General features: G+C 38.5%; 1 protein-coding gene across 1 annotated transcript; it reads left to right on the forward strand.

Moving 5' to 3' along the window:
* Positions 1-887: 887 nt before the first annotated feature.
* Positions 888-5,846, forward strand: LOC140951225 (uncharacterized). Its single transcript, XM_073400458.1, has 6 exons — positions 888-1,680; positions 1,791-1,880; positions 2,413-2,580; positions 2,893-2,994; positions 3,984-4,143; positions 5,021-5,846. Exons 1-6 carry the CDS (start codon positions 1,678-1,680, stop codon positions 5,107-5,109), a joined length of 612 nt encoding a protein of 203 aa, XP_073256559.1. The 5' UTR covers positions 888-1,677; the 3' UTR covers positions 5,110-5,846.
* The last annotated feature ends 12,264 nt before the right edge of the window (positions 5,847-18,110 follow it).

Consider the following 18,110-nt stretch of genomic DNA (forward strand, 5'->3'; position numbering starts at 1 on the left):
GTAGAAGTTCGTGCTTTCATCAAACTCTTTATTGCTTAAAGCGAATATATGAATGCAGTGTCGCATGACACTTGTGCATGACAGAAATCATCGAACAAAGAATTAACTCTGAACTGTATAATGTATTAAACATGAAATTTTCACTGAACGATTCCGGTGGGAAATGAACCATCACCCGACAACTGACGAAAGTCCAATAAATGTAGTATAATTTGCTTCATTGGCATTTTATTAAGTCACTTACCAGGGTCGTAGCTTGGTTTTTTGTAACGGGGGGCATTAACGCGAGTGCCGAAGGCACGAGCCTCTTAGTGGGATCTGGGGGTATCCTCCCCACGAAAATTTTAAATTTGGAGGCTCCGAAACGCTTTTTTCAGCCCTTGTCATGAAATATGTCTCCGAAAAATCGACCTCGAATATGAAAATGGCAAACAATTGCAAGTCACTATAATCAAAATAACTGAGTCTAAAGAAAAAACAAATCTCTCCACAGACTTGATGTAATATATCAAACATGAGATGCAGTGTTTCATCACCAGATGAAACACCGAGAAGAGAGTCGAAAATACGACGCGCAGCGGAGTATTTTTGACGAACTTCGAGGTGTTTCATCTGGTGATGAAACACTGTGTCGAATGTTTGATATTTCTTCTCAAACAAAATCATTTTTGAAGGAGAAATTAAGGATGCAAATACTAAGCAGTGTTTCATCCGATTTCCAAACACTCATTAAACATTAATTTCCTTTGTATTTTCCGAATGAATTATTAATGAGTTTGAGAAGTGTCTATCTTAACAGGTCCAAGGGGGGAAGCTGTCCCCTTTGCCCCTCCGCTAGCTACGTACGGCTCTGCTTACCGTAATTCTCTTTACGAACTTTTTAACTGTTTTACGACAATGATGGTAGACTTGGCTTAGTGTGGTGTTTAAACTAAAGAAATGCAGGTGTAAAGAAACCACACCAGCTCAACTTGAATTTTCTTCCGACCATTGAATGCCCTTTAACGAGTGAGTCAAACGATGAAAGATCACATATGCTGTTCCGAGTGCTCTGAGCTACGAGGCCAGACAGGAACCGTATTCGAGTAAGATCAATATGGGAAGGGTACATTAAAGGTTGTACTTCGCAGCACAGCTGCCTATAAAACTATTCAGAAAATTGTATCAATGTGTAAACTAAAAAAAAATCGTAATAAATCCTTGTTATTGTTCTACGTGTGTCTTCATTATTGCGCAACTTTTATCTTCAGCTTTACTGTCATTTTCCCTGATTTTTTTTATAAATTATAGCTACTGTCAAATAGCCAAGTTTGGTAGCAAAAGTAGGAGTACGTGAATGAAATTCTGTCCAGTTAAAACAAAATTTAAAAATAATGTTAATCAAGAAAACAGTTACTTATAATTTCGTGAAATTAAGCAGCTTATATCACTAATTGGCGTCAATTCATGGTTTTTGCGGTAAATATCGCCGCACGTTTGGGGCATATTTGCGCTGAAGGCAGGCTCGCTCCGTAAAAGGCCTGGGCATCGCGTTAAGAACCAGGAAGATGAAGCAGGCTAACAGATGGCATAAAAGTGGCTGATTTGTACGTCTTCAGCATTCACTTTCACATTGAGTAGCCTGTGCTTCAAAAGCAAGATCAGAAGAAAAAAGAACCGTTTTTTCGAGGGGCTAGAATGGTAAGTCAAGTATTATCACAAGTTCAAGAAAATGAGCTACTTACTTTTGACACCTTGTAGTCAAGTAAGCTTGATGAATTTGCTAGTTTTTCTTCTTATTATATCACCAGGAGTTTAAAGTTTTCATCCTTTCCTTTGCTGTCTTTGTTGTTGTCGCTTCAGGAGCGACAGTTTATAAAAGCGGAGCAGACGATAAAAAGGTATGGAAGCAGGTCGATAGATGCATTTGATGCACCAGGTTGATTTTCGAATTTCACTCCCATCACTGATCGTATGCTAGCTCGTTCTAAACCAATGATACTCTGTAGCTGACTGCTTTTTCTGCATTAGTTTTGTAAAAACGGGCAGGGAATAGCGCTGGTTTTCAAATGATTCAAAGAGAACTCGAACATCTCAATTTTCCAATGCTACGTTTATATGAAGACATGTCCGCAACACGAATGCTTGTCAGCCTTGTAAACCAGTGGATGACCAACATCTTAAGCTTCATAATGACTATTTCGAAAATTAAACCTTCAACTTTTTCCCATGATAGTCCCTATTGTCCTGTACAAGGTGATTTTACTGATGAATTTCTTCATGTAAACATTCTTGCAGGGCCTCGAAGCATTCCAAACAGGTGAAATAGTGGATACTCTGATTATTTTTGATGATACTCTGATGATGATGATGATGATGATGATGATGATGATGATGTATTTATTTTATTATTATTTCTTTTTTACCTTGAACGATAAGGTTTCAGAGTACAAAGTTAAAGTCAAGGATGGAGCTAAAGATCTAGACGAAACTATTAAAATCGACACCAAAAAGGGAACAGAAACTTTCCACATCCCCAGTAATGGCGACACCAGTCCCGATGCCCCAGGAGAGGTCGATGTTGTTTATGATTTCAAACAGGTGAGGAAATTGAAATTTAGCATATAGTTTATGTTAAAAACAGCCTTCCTTTCGTTTCTTTTACATTTTCTTTCCCATTCCCTTCCTTCCCTTTTCTTTCCTTCGATTTTTCCTTCCCTTTCTTCTCTACAGAATGACGGCTACTTTAACTGCTCTCTCTCTCTCTCTATCTTTCTCTCTCTCTCCCTGATTTTGACCATTAGTTTTGTATAAAGCTATGCACCCCTTGCACTAAATAATCTCTTAAAAAATAAAAATTATTTTTCAAGTACATATGTACGTAACTGTTGTCATTTTTGTCTATTTGCATAGAACATGGCCATGCACCGAATGTCCAATCAGAGAGCTTGTTTTCTAAGTGACTCCACTGACAATCTACCAAAGCCTGCTGACCTCAAGAAATTACTTGAAACGGTAATTACATTTTCAGGAAATGATTATTTACTACATCTAAGGCTAATGAAAATCACCTAAAGAGAAAAAAATACGTGTAGCACACTTTTTTGGCTTCAAGTTAAGCCGAGTATTTGAATGATCAATACTACCAGTTTTTAACTTTATTTTCTGAACTCAGTGATAGTGAAACTGCACTATGTACTATATTTCTTTAGCTATCATCTACATCAATTAATATTGGGGAGAGCTATTACATTTTGATGGCATTGAAGCTATTTTTGTCTGTTTGTTTTTCATTCCTTTAGATGATGACGAAATATGGCTGTTCGTTGAACTAAATATTTACCCGCGTGTGGGAACTGTAACCTCATCTAAAATGGCCGCCATATTAAGCCACCTTAGTTCAACTTGCGTGAAAACTGTTTATTTCTCATTTGTGGGGGATAAATTGTGTAGTATTTCAGCTTTTGCAGCATTTGATTCTGTTTTGTAAGATTTTTCACAAAAGGGGGAAAAACTCGCTTTTTAGCTTTAAAAATATACTTTTAAATGTTGAGCAAGAACCAACTTTTACGTAAACTGGCGACAATTCATAGAAAGATTTAGACCCGCACGTTTTCGGCAAACTGGAAAAGTCAGATTTAAGCTCACATTTTCTAATTAGGAAATAAACAGACCAAAACTCTCTAATCAAGTAATTCTTAAGGATAAATCTGACATGAAAGGTATTATTTTTGCCCAGATATGATTAACAAGTGAAAATTCGAAAACCCGTCAGGGAAATTTTCAGTTGGCTACGACCGCGGTACAAATTGATATTAAATTATTTCCTCTTTTGTCTCTATTTTATTTACGCTTGTAAAATAGACGAGGGAAACCAAAAAAAATTACACGGCTATTCCGCTATTCTGTAGGAGTAGACGAAGATCGAGGCCAATGAAGAGGTTCCTTGTACAGTATTTTCCCACCTAAATTAGTCGTAAGCATATTTGCTATTTTCCCTTCAGCAATGGAATCAGGGTAGTAGCCGGGCAGAGACACAAGGGGTGACTGAATATGCTGTTGTTGGTACTGTCAATGACCGCTCGTTCCTGAGTGATGAAATGGCCGCCATGTGTGCTAAGTTGCCCATTTATCGTATCAAGCAGAATAGCCTCCCGGCCCAGCGTAAGTAAAACAGATGTTGCTTCAAGTAAAAAATTATATATCGATATATTTTAAGAGTAGATAAGCCTATCTGACAACAGTCAGTAGCAGCGGTAGAAACAACAACAGCAAACACAAAGACAAAACAACTAAATTACGCTCTAGCTTAGTGCCGATAATAACCACGCCTCAGTCGTTTGTAGAAGTTTACTCGCTCGTTATACTTTAGAGAACCGTGCGGCCCTATAAGTGAGAAAAATTCTAAAAAAAGTTGCGTTACTTCCGACTGCCACCAAATTAGATGGTTTTAGCTTGACTTGAAGATGACAGACACTTTCTGTGAGTAAACTCTCAGCACGAGGTGACAGCGAAGTATGCAAAAAGGGTCTTAGCATCATTTGCATAATTGGGTAGCATCAGAAAAACAAACAAACAAGCAAACAACAAAAACAACAAGAAAAAAACTAAACTGAATTCTGCATCGTTCAATATCTTTTAGCTGATTGGTGGTCTGTCTCGCTGGATAACTAGAGAAACATTTTTCTTTTAAGCTTTTAGCTCAATCTAAGCAATATTATTGCACAATTTTATATTTGAATGCTATTGCCTAAATTGTAAGAATATTATACCTTGTAAATATTTTACAAGAGAATTAAGAGAATTATTATGGGCTTCCAGAGGGCAAAATACATTCTTTTCTCGAAAGGTTATTGTACGCCCTTAGGGTATAGCGTTTTAAGCTAGGGTAAATAACAGTGGAGATATAATTTTTTTAAAATTTGTGGTCAACTAATTTACTGTTTGCGCGCCGATCAGAAATGATTTTTAAAACCTGTTTTACTATCAGCATCATAATCCATAATGACAGTCTAACAAAATTTTTTGCTTTATTTTACAGGAACAAAACGAGCCTGGTGTTTTTACGCTTGCTATACAAGGTGCTGGGGCGGCTTTTGTGGGCGAGTTTGTGTGAGGCGTTGTTATTAAGGCTAATAAACAGCCTTTAAACTAAAGTGGCTAAGATTATACTAAGGCATTAGTGGTGATTAGATAAATATGATATGATCCAGTATATGATCCAGTACTTGATCCAGTACTTGAGGCTAATAAACAGCCTTTAAACTCAAGTGGCTAAGATTACGTATACTAATTATAAGGCATTGATAGTGATTAGATAAATATGATCTAGTAAAAACTTCAATCGGTTGATTTAGGATAACGCTATTGATTTTCGAGCAGAAAAAGAACAGAGCAAAGCGCAACTGAAAATATTAGACATCGTAACAAATTTTGTCGGACAGGTTAAGACACGAAAGCTAAAAAGCGTTGACAGAGCCGTTTTATGGGAATTCGATCCCAAATCTCTCTTTCTTCGCCTTTTTGCTTTTCCTTTTTTACACAGGTATGGCAATTAAAAAATGGCGCTGGTTGGTGAAAACAAGGCGAAAAAGCCTTACTGACAAATGTAACAATTCTTAAACTAAATTTCATTGATGTGAAGATAAGTGTTCAGAAGGGCAATTTGCCATAATGCCGAAATCGTACAGTAAGTTGCCAACTGACAAAAATATTTGACTTTAGCGTTGTATCGACGTTGTACTTTGATAAAACACTGAACATGAATTCTAAACGAAGTTTTCTTTTATGATACATAATTTTAGATACTCATTTTAAATGGTGCAAATAGATAAACAACGAACAAGCATGGAAGAAATAGTAAATAAAGCCACTTAAAAGTTATAACAGTGCATTTGGCTTGTTTCCTACTTATCGTCTATTAAGGGTTCAGGGTCAACACCTCTTCAGTTCTCTTCAAACTTTTAATGCGTATAAGCTAGCATCCTGCACGGGAAAAGAAGCAAATTTCGATCTTCATTTTTTGCGCGCGATCGAGTAGTCGCTGTAGTCTGTTCCACCATACTTATTTATTCCGCGCGCTTAAATTCTGTTTGGGAGTTTTCAAGATGTTCGTAACGGGCCTTGATTAGAGCCGCTCAGTTTCTTATCATAAGCGCGAGTATGATTATAGAGCATTTTTTCAGTTACCTATTTCACACTTTTCTCTAAAACATATCCTCACACTAACCACCACTGGGACAATCGCGAAGACCCTTACTAACAATAAAAGCTTGGGCTTAAAAAAGATCAAATTGAGAGGTGTTTCCTATACGCGCTCTGCAAGGTGGGCATCAATTGAGGTATATTAAGCTTTTTGGCAGTTACATATGTTTGTGTTGCGGCACTCCTTCTCAATCCCTTAAAGGCGACTTGACCGGGCTGCCCTGAAACCTTGTCGCCGACTTTTGCGTGACATCTCTCTTAGAGGGGCGTGACATAGAATCTCATGTGAGAGTGAAACATAAACTCATTTGAACATCCACAATTGATGTCATTTATTCTTAAACTCCAACAATCGAAATCAGGTCAGATCCAACCTACTCCTCTAAACCTTTGCACGATTCGCTAAGTAACCACGGGAATTTCAGACGCTAAACTTCCGTTGCTTCCAACCAGAGAACTTACATTATGTAGGAGCTTTTGGAATCCGCAGTAGAGTTAATAAAAACACAGGGCGCCCACACAATCTGTTTGTGTAGCCGATTGTTATTTTATAGTAAATGTACTGGATTTACCGTTTGCTTCACCTATAGCGATATATCGCTAACTATGTATATAAATCAATGATAAATAAACGTTGAATTACCTTGCCTGTGGTGTATAGTCGTCTTTTTGCCTCAAAAGCGGTTTTTTGAGCGATTTTGAATGAATTTGAGTTCGCCGTTGACTGTTCCATATAATAGAAGGACAAGGGAGGAATCCTTGTTTTGAAAGGGTTCCAGCGCCGGAGCGATTTTTCCCCCCAAAATCGCATCGCTCCGCTTTCAAACTTCGCAGCATAAAGGTCAAAAGATCCACAATTCTTCTCGTACCTTCCAATCGAAAATCCATCCAAACGGCCCGGAGCTAGCCGTCGAAGAAAATCAAAATCCCACAGTATTCGAGCGACTGGAATGCGTAGCAAGATTCATACGTGCCAGCCAGAAACCGTCCCGCTAATTGCCTCTTTTTGATTGGATGTCGTTAAACAACAAACGCTTACCAAGTCTTCTTCATCAGTTAACAACAACAACGACATAAGCTTATTTGCATGACTATAATTATGTAGTTACAGTATTGCAAAAGCTTTCACCTTTAAAAAAAAACAACAACAAACAAACAAACAAACAAACATATCATAACAATGATAATGCAATGCAATGATTACTATAGTCAATCAAGTGTCATCAGCATGATTTGATAACAAATTATTACGTAAATCATTACATAATGAGACAAATTTCAACAGATGTGAATTTACGGAAAAATTCTGTGAATTCATCAATTTAATTATTAATTCTGTGTAAGATAGCTGATTAAAGTCGAAAAAATTTTGTTGGATTTGATTGTAGAATTTCTCCCTTGGGATTGAGTATTTTGGACAATGGAAGAGAAAATGAAATTCGTCTTCAATTATACCAGAGTTACAAATAGGACAGAATCTATCGTTGCGGGAAGTTTGATTATATCTTCCAGTTTCAATCATGAGTTTGTGGTTACTTATACGAATTTTCACTTAATCTTTCCTATTAGCAGAATTTTTAATTAAGTCTAGATAACTTGAAATTTTATAATCATGTTTAAATAAGCTGTAAAATTGTAGTTTCTTAGAATGATGGATTGTATGTTGCCAATATACAATATATTTTTGTTTTATTATATCTATATAGTGTTTGATCTTAGCTTCACTTAAATTATTAGGATCAAAATCAGGGAGGTCATAATATTCAGATATTTTCATAAGATTATGGTAAAAGCTATTTTTACCATTACAATGAAGTTCAAGCGAAGTACGAAAGGCTTGTTTAACAATAGTATCCTTGTTTTTACGCAGAAGATACAATATGTAATAAAGGATGTTTTTATAAATATTAATAATTAACGGGAACCGTCCTAATTCACTTCTACTTGCAACATTTGAAGCTTTATTGCTTATTTCTAGGTAACGCTTGCAAAATTTCAAGTGGGTTTTTTCAATTGGGGTATTGTCCCAAGCCTTAAAATCATGTTTTACATATACACCCCAAATTCCGCTATTATATGATAATATTGGGGAAATCATCGTTCCAAATATTTTGCAAGCAAGAGAAGGTTTTAATTTGCTAACGTTTGTGTGTTTTCTTAAACTAAAAAGAGCATGAAGATCCTTCTCTTTCAAGTGTTCGAGCGAGATATTAAAATTACCGGTTGAGGAGATACGGGTTCCTAAATATGTATATTCATGGACAATATCAATGGTTTCTTTACCTACATGGAATTCTCGATTGGAGTTTTCCTTCGCTCGTTTTTGAAAGACCATAACTTTGGTCTTTTTGGAATTTATATCTAACATCCAAGAGTTGCAAAAAGAGGATAATGTGTTGAGACAGTTCTGTAATCCTATTTTAGATCGTGATATAATAATTAAATCATCAGCATATAAAAGCGAATTTAATTTGGTACCATTTGGAAGGATGATAGGGTCTGATAAAGTATTTTGAAATGCGGACGGTAAGTCATTAACGTATAAATTGAAAAGTTAGGGGCTTAAAATACAGCCCTGGCGTACGCCTCGTGAATAGCTAAAAGATTTTGTTTGACTCGTACCTATTTTCAATGCACACGAAGAGTTTGAATATAGGTTTTGGATTAACTTATAGAAACATCCCCCTACACCAATTTGTAATAATTTATATAAAAGTCCGTCATGCCAGACTGAGTCAAAGGCTTTTCTAAAGTCAACAAAACAAGCGTATACTTTCTCACCGTGACAGTGTACGTACTTGTCTATAAGAGTTCGTAATGTTAGGAGGTGGTCTGATGTTCGATTTTTAGGTAAGAAGCCGATTTGAGACTTGTGGAGTATGTTCAGCGAAGTGACGTGTTCAAGAAGTCTTTGGTTTAAAATTGAAAAGAACAACTTTCCTAGACAACTAGAAACACAAATCCCGCGGTAATTTGATGGGTCATTTCTTACGGCAGATTTAAATATGGGAGTTATAAGACCGTTGCACCAATTTTTAGGCACTGTTCCTAAGTTAAGAACAGTATTAAAAAGTTTATGGTAAACAGGTAGCAGTGTTGGTAAGCTAGCTTTAATCATTTCGTTTCTTATTTTGTCGGAGTATGCAGATTTGTTATTCTTTAATTTTCTTGCTGCCTTGCTTATTTCAGCTTCTGTTATGAAGTAGTCTAGAGGTCGTGATTGCATTAAGACGTCTTCTCGTGTTCTTAACTCATTGACAACTTTCTGTTGCTCAGAAGTAAGTGGCTTATTAGAATGTAGACACTGGAAATAATTCATCCAATTCTCTTCTGTAATTGGTGGAGTGTCTTTGTATTTTATAGTATCATCCATTGATTTTAAGCAATTCCAAAATTTTGTAGTATCCAAATTGTACGTTATATCCTCTAATTCTGAGAGTTTATTGTTGTAATATTCATTTCTTTTATGTGCGAGTAATTTCTTATACTGCTGTAAAACAATATGATATTTTTCACGTAGAGTGGTATTTAAGGGATCTCTGTGTTTTTCATTTGACATTTCCTTAATTCGTATCTTTTTAAGCGACATTCCTTATCAAACCATTTTTTATTTGAGCGTGAATAGGTGCGTTTACGTCGTCTCGTCGTTCTTATCTTTAGGCACCGTTTTGCCGTTGTGATAAGAATATTTTCTACCTGTTCCGCGGAGGTGTTAACATTTTTAGCTGAATTGATGTCACTTAAATATTCGTGAATTATCATTTGCAAATTTGGAGATTGAAGAGTTGCTTTGAATTTTGGTGTAGAGCTCACTTTCCCACATAAATTGTTTTGGTAATCGTGTTAAAGTATCACTCTCTGGTGAAGGATCTTGATTACGAATATCGGTGTCAGTGCATAACCAGGTCACCAGTGGACTATGATCCGATAAATACGTGGGCTCTTTAACAATAAAGTTTAGTATGTGTGAAAATAACGTTTGATCACATATGGCATAATCAACGACACTTATTCCAGCCTTTCCATGAAATGTGGCTCTTCCTAAGGAGTCTCCACTAACTCTACCGTTAAGTATTCTAAGATCTGCGCTTCTGCAGATTTCAAGAAGGCGTTTGCCGTGATTGCTAATGTTGTTGTCAAAACTATTTCTATGAGTGGAACCTGAAGAAAGATGGGACTGATCATTGGTAATAATGGTGTTTCCTTCTTGGCTTACACAATCCGAATATTTTCCTGTTCTAGAATTAAAGTCACCGATGAGAAGAATCGATCCTTGAGAGTAAAAAGTTTCAATGTCGTTTTCAAGATCTTCAAACATTTCAGGGAGAAAGTATTTTGAGCCGTTAGGCGGAATATAGACGCCACAAACATAAATATCTTTTGAGGTTTTTACGTACTGTTTGCTAATTTTGAACCACAGAAAGTTCGGAGTTATTTTTTCTATTGATACTCAATTATGGAGTTCATTTTTGTAGAGTAAAGCAACTCCTCCTGAGTTGCGACCATTGTTTCCTAATTTTGAGGTACCTGAAACTACTGATCGATATCCTGTTACGTCGATAATCGTCTCCTTCCAGGTCTCACAGAGAATTACGAAATCAAATTGACATATCAAATTCAAACATTCATTATTTTGCAATTTATCACCAAGGGGTTTAGCAAAGATCCCATTGATGTTCCACGAAAAGAACGACAGACTACCAGTCGGGGAGCGATTCGAGCAATCTGCCAACATTAATGATATCTTATGGCATGTTCTAATCGTATCCTAGTAAATAATTAGGTATTATTTAGAGTAAGGATTTAATGATTCTAAAAAAAGATATAAGTTCCTGAGGGAGTTCAACATGAGAGTCTTTACCATGATGAGGTTTACTGGGCATCTGCCAGCCTGTAGTGAAGTGAGGAGGTATCTGTAGCGCGGGCGGTTCTTGCTGCCTTTGAAAGTGCGAGGACTGGTGGTTGTCCACCTCCCAGTTCATAGGCTGCCGGGGGAGTCTTGGTTCACCGTGAAAGTGTAATGGTGACGGGTGCTGCTTAAGGTCGGCGTTCTGAGGATTCTTGACAGCAGCGCTGTAAGAACTGAATTTACCACGGTGATATGACGGCGGCGAGTGTGGCACTTGTTTCTGGAAAGGCCGTGGTTGTTTAGCTCTACCGCGGATTGTATTCACTAGATTAGCGGCAAAGAGACCAATGTGGCGTTTCTTTAGATGCCTTTCATCATGTAGTACATCCTTTAATCATTTGGAGAAAATATTTTCATGCAATACGGCATGTACGTTAGGTAATTTGGAGCATTCGCTGATGAGCTGTCTATTGATTTGTATAAGGGTTTGCAGAGGTATATCAGCACGTGGTAGAAGTGTTGAGAATATGATTTTGCTCATAGGGAATTTACTTGCTGATTCTTTGATTAGGTTGCAAAACTCTGAGATAAAAACATGAATTGAAGTTGTAGCTGTTAAATCATTTGTGCCCGTGTGAATTAAAATTATTTCTGGGATCTCGTGAAGATCATTTTGAAGAATGGATCGTGCATTCTCGAGCCTGGGGCATCTAAAAGACGTCAGTTCTTGATTTGGCCGGAAGAGTTTCTTCTTATCAAGAAATTTGCCGTTTGAGTCACATAAGAAAACTGCAGTGTTTGATTTTACAGCACTAGGTGGATGTGGTTGATCAGCGGTGTTTATGATTTTAACGTTAGGAGGCAGATCGTCTTCAGAAGCTGGTTCGTTTCCATTGTGATTTGTCGATACGGTATTTTCCTGAGTAGGAACCGAAGCTCTATCAATGTCAGGTTCATTTCTGGTAAGTCTTGCAGCTGATGACTGAAGAGGGGAGAAGCGATTTTCGGTCGGGATATTAACGAGGAGTAAGGTTTCGTCTTCTGTTAATGATTTTTCTAGAGTTTCTCCCTGAACACTCGCTGAGGTCGTTGAGTCACGAGAGATGCCCTGAGCTGGTTCAGAGGTGCCCGTGGAGTGATCCCACAACATACGGACTTGCTCTTTGAGGAAATTGACTTCAGATAATAGTTGAGCGTGTTGCTCTTGTAACTGTGAATTTGTTGCTAAGAGTTTGGCTTGTGTCTTTTGGAGAGACTGGTTTTCCTCTTGCAGTTTCTTGATTAGAGTTATTTGTTGTGAAACAATATCTTGGAATGACGTCAAGTGGGAAGACAGTTCAGTCGAAACGTCTGCAGTTAATTGTTTTTGAAGTTTCAAGAGATTGTTTTGTTGCGTCATTTTGTCCTTCATCTGTTCAATGTCACCAGAGCATATCATTCTAAAGTGGGTAAAGTAAACTTCCAGTTGTGCGAGTGTGTCTCTCAACGAGGAAATTGTGCCTAAACGTTTCGGTGTAATTTTGAGAGACTCGAAAACGGGGGGTGAAGTTCCTCCATTTGCGATGTCTACGCCTTGGCTCAAAGATGGGATGTCGTCATCAGAAACAAAATGGATCGCATTTCCAAAGAAGTTGTGAACAGAACCGGTAAAAATTGATTTATCTTCCACTGAAGAGATACTGGAAAAACTTTTCAGGGAGCTCAGTTGGTTTACAATGTCCAGGAGAACCGGAAACTCATGTTTACTCCAGTCTTCATGGCCTTTTCCTTGTACAAGGATTCTGCCCGTCGTTATAAATACTGTTATTGCCACTAATAGCTCATCAGAAGAGGCTGTTTCTTTAAGCAAATTAATGACTATCTTATCACGTTTTGAGGCAGAATGATTATTGTCTTGCTCTTTCCAAATTACTTGTATCCAGAGGCATTTCTGGTCAATAGGCTGTGATATCTTTGTGCGAAGGTAGTAATCCAATGTAATAGTCGACATTCGGATGTGGTGAATCCTAAACATTTCGCTGAAGGCTTGTATACAGATAGATCAATGGATTCGTAAGGAACTTGCTTTGATTTTGCTGTCGGCGGGTGGAATTTATCGACCATGTATCTATTCAGGTCATCACTCGGTTGCGTAAGATACACGTGTGAGGATTTGGAGTCGTTTTTAACTTCATCGCACGCATCTTCATCCTCAATTAGGTCATTCTCGAGGTCTTCTTTCATTTCGATTTTTGTCTCTAAGTTATTCACTAGGATAGAGAAGAAATTAAGTCCAAAAAGAGCTAGTGAATACCTCTCAAAGAGAGAGACATGTTCACCCTGATACTTGATACCTGATACTTATTTATTGTTTAACCATTTGTTTAAGGACATCCAATAAAAAAGGCAATCAGCGGGACGGTTTGTGGCTGGCACGTATGAATCTTGCTACGCATTCCAGTCACTCGAATACTGTGGGATTTTGATTTTCTTCGAGGGCTAGCTCCGGGCCGTTTGGATGGGTTTTCGATTGGAAGGTACGAGAAGAATCGTGAATCTTTTGACCTTTATGCTGCGAAGTTTGAAAGCGGAGCGATGCGATTTTGGGGGGAAAAATCGCTCCGGCGCTGGAATCCTTTCAAAACAAGGATTCCTCCCTTGTCCTTCTATTATATGGAACAGTCAACGGCGAACTCAAATTCATTTAAAATCGCTCAAAAAACCGCTTTTGAGGCAAAAGGACGACTATACACCACAGGCAAAGTACTTCAACGTTTATATATCATTGATTTATATACATAGTTAGCGATATATCGCTATAGGTGAAGCAAACGGTAAATCCAGTACATTTACTATAAAATAACAATCGGCTACACAAACAGATTGTGTGGGCCCCCTGTGATAAAAACAACATCGAACATGGCGACTCATTCTCCTCGTGTTCGTTTTAAGACCGCTACGCCTTATGGGAGGCACAGGCTTCCCAACACTCAAATAAGAAATTCTTCAACAAGTAACAACATTCGGTAAAAAAGATCACAACATTCCGCCCCCCATGAACGCACATGTTAAGGGCAAGTTCATAGTCGATCGATTCTGTTTCAAGGCCTTTCAGTTTAAAGAATTTCTCCAGAACCTAATTGTTCCAGCAAACAAATCTTGGTGTTTGGCCTTCTGTATTTGGACCCTTTGGCCCTCACTTCTACACTTCTGACCAAACCGGAGTCTATCTTTTTGTCGAGGGTCAAGGGTCGAGGGTTCCATGTCGAGGGTCGAGGGTAACATTTTTTTTTCCAATTTTTTTTTGGGAAGAGGTAATGATCGATGCAATCAATGTCACTTAAAAAAAATAAGAAGAATTTAAAAAACAAATGGTGCGTGAAGATCTTTTAGTTGTTGGGTGGGGGGGGGGGGGGGGGGAGGGGTGGAATAGAGAAAAACTCCCGGACATCCCAATTTGTTTTCGAAGAATTACATTTATAACACCCCGGAAACCCATACACCGAATGCAAATATGGCGGATCTCTCGGTCGGCCCGGGTCTAGTTGCGCGAAAGCGAGGCTAGTGAGGCCTCGATAGTTTTGTTTTGACTGCGCGTCTTAGCGATTCAGTCGATGAATATGGTTTCCTTCGAGTTGTTACGTGCTTAAGAGCCATCAAATAGGCGATTTAACTCCAGCAGAGACGAAAGTTGATTATCTTCGCTTTGCCAAAGTTCTTTACGGAGAGAGAAATGGATTCAAGCGATTCGGCGCCGCGAATGGAGGCACTCTACTATCACGGAGTTATTTTTTAAAAGAACGAAAGTTTTTTCACAGTCTTCTCGATCCTGTGTTCAAGAATTTGAGCAGTGCCATAAAAGAAGCAATTTTTGGACAATCGCTGTTAATTTATCTCGAAACTATTCGACAAGTTGCTAAAATAGATCACGCGCAAGGTCAAATACTATGCTCGAATACTTGCACGCTCATTTTCTTCCAGGACCTTTTTTCTTCTTCTTACTTCCTTAGTTGGCAACGGTTCCTCCGTTAGTTTTTTCAGTGTATTTTGGTCAAGGACTGTTCTTGAAATATGTCGCTTTCTTCTGGTTCTTACATAGTTTCACAGGCAACGCTTGTAGGATTAACAGGCGATTGTTATTGTTGTTGTTATATTTTAATGCAGCTGTTTTCAGCGGGAAATCTAAAAGATCTTACGGTCCACCGCGGATGCTCCCGTTCTCGAGAATATTTACCTTTTGTTGGATAAATAACAGACCATGCAAACATCTTGGAACAGCACCATCTCTTGTGAAAATTATTTCATTCAAATACTTTCGTGAGTATTCTCATCTAAAGCAAGTGAGCGAGCACAGTTTCGCTGTAAAGTGCTTCCCATCCCCGCGCCGAATCGCATGAATCCTTAAGTTTCTTTGTGAAAAGATCTCGGGAAAGTAAAGGCTATTCCAGCTAGAGTAAAATCTTCTTTTTGGTGGCCCTCAGGCATGCAACAACTCGATGCAAACCATATCGATCGACTCGATCGCTAAGACGCGCAGTCAAAACAAAACTCTCGAGGCCTAACTAGCCTCGCTTTCGCGCAACTAGACCCGGGCCGGCCGAGAGGTCCGCCATATTTGCATTCGGTGTATACCACGAACCGAAACACGTTACTTGAAAACACTGATTTTAAAAAATATGTTGTAAGCAAAATTTAAAATGTCGTAAAACAAGAATGAGTGCGTTGAATTATGAATTTCTAGTCCAACCAACCAGAATGGAAGGAGAAAACTCTTATTGCGTTGTAAAATGTGTCATAAAATGTGTCATAAACGAACAATGCCATCGTTGGAGTCTATCTTTTTGCAGAGCTATTAAAATGCGCGAACTCGCATGGAAATCGCCACCCACTAACGCAGAGGTTTAAAATAGAATAATGCCTGGTAGCGACTTTCGGTGAGGTGAACATCGGTATTTGCCGACGCTTTTCCATTAAAATACAATATATCTTTCTAGGCCACAATCGGTCATATTTATTTGTGAACGTGGACGTGGCCATGGTGGACGTGAATAGGAAAAAAAACAGACGTACGGTCCATGTCTCCCATTGATCCAATTAATTGTTTTACATTTGACACATTTCTATGAATAGGAAAAAACGGAGTACTGCGATAATGCCGTTTATCTTGAACCGTGAATACAAGTTTTTTATTCCCGAAAAAAAATCGACTGTGTTGCAAATTCTGTTTAACTATTTGAAATGTTACAATGTCACACAAGGCCATTCCTGTACAATATTTCGGTCGGTAGGGCAAGAAGAAATGGCATTGGGTCAGTGGTTCTTTGTTCTGTTTTGAGGATATTTCCCTGGTATTTCAATTCAAGCTTTCTCTGTGATCTATTTTTCCGTGGTTTCTGACGTAAATTTACTACTTTTAACATCATGCAAGAAACTGGACAGTGTATTCCAAGTCTGTCTTTTGCGGAATTTTTTTTTCTTTAAATATTCATATAGTGTACGCTCTTTTTTCTTGTTTTGAAAGTTCCCATAATCGGTCTGCTTCGATCTGATCGCTGTTCGTGAATAAAAGCTCCCCTTTTCGTGCAAAATAGGAAATAATCACTGAAGCCGTTGTGAAGAAAGTTTTTGCGCAGACACCTCTGATCTCTGTTTCAAATGCACACTAGGGATAAAGATGTGTACAAAATTAGTTTCGCCACTTGACTTCCTATTGTCCCAGTGCCGCCATCAACTGCGCCGATAAGTGTTGGTTTTGCGTTCCTTTTGTGTTTCAGGGTGTTTCAAATTTCTGCAGTGATACACTTTTTAAGCTGCAGAACATAACGTTGGTAATTAAAGGAGTTTATTATTGCGGCGCGACTCGGGCGATAGCATCAACCATCTAAATTCCCCAACTACGCCCCCTGACACAAATAAAACACAATTCGCTTTTTGGCACGGAGAGAAGTTTATTAAGGATACGAACAAAAAGTAAACAACAGCCAACGATATACCTAATATAGCCTGCGTAGCTGGCGGTATTGTGTGGGTGCGAGATTAAAGTTTTGGCGGCGGAGCCGTGTTCCAAAAAAAAGGAGTAGGGACGAGGCGGTTGAAATACCGCCTGCCAGAAAACCCCGGTATTTTGAATGGTCCGCACACCAGTGTGCGGGGAAACGGATTGGTCTAGGGCCATACATATGTCAATCATGTTAGATGAGCCTTCGCGTATATTTCCCAATTTAGGGAGCAGATGGCAAACTGGAGAAGACGTACATGTAAAGTGATTGTGATTTCCGCTTTAGAAAGAGCATAATTGATGACCAAATTGCCGAAATGGCGTCTTTAAACTTCACAGAGCTGGAATTGTCTTAATTTAGCCGTAAGAAACAAAGGTCAAAGAAAATTAAAACACTTTACAACTGCATCTGAGATCAAATCCTATCAGGAACACCTACAGAAGAATAAACCACCGGAAATGGTTACGCAGTATGCATGTAACAAACCAGCTTCATGACCTTTTAATGTTAAGCCTAGTGTTGCAAAAAAAGATTTACTCAGTCAAAGTTTAGAATGATACATGCACTGTCTAGTGCTAGTAACCTTCGAGCGAGAGCCGAGAAAATAAAAAAAACCTCTGTTCAAGCAAACTCACAAGGTCACGTTTCACATTATCACGAGCTTAGGAGTCGTGTTTAGCCTGTCAACGCTTATTTCTAAACTGTCTCGCGTGAAAATAATCGGAAGTTTCAAATTGCAGGTTTCTCTTTGATTGGCTGATTTAATTGGGATCAGCTAACGTGACAAAAGTGGGCGGCATTCGAAAAATCATGGTTCTCTGGCAGGCGGTATTTCTCGCGGCTTCGCCGCTCGTGACGGCTCCGCCGTCAAATCTCACTCGACTATATTACAACGGCTCCGCCGCCAAATCTCACTCGACTACTACACAATACCGCCAGCTACGCAGGCTATGCCTAATAAACCTCTCTTCCACCCTACAACATCAAATGAAATCACCCAGGGTGGGTGGGTGGGAAGAAGAAACGAAATAGTACCGTGCAAAACTCTGGTATACGCTCGAGGTAAAAACTGATTCGAAATGAAACACGAAACTCCTATC

Source organism: Porites lutea, chromosome 1 (genome assembly GCF_958299795.1).
Source record: "Porites lutea chromosome 1, jaPorLute2.1, whole genome shotgun sequence".
Classification (NCBI taxonomy): Eukaryota; Metazoa; Cnidaria; class Anthozoa; order Scleractinia; family Poritidae; genus Porites; species Porites lutea.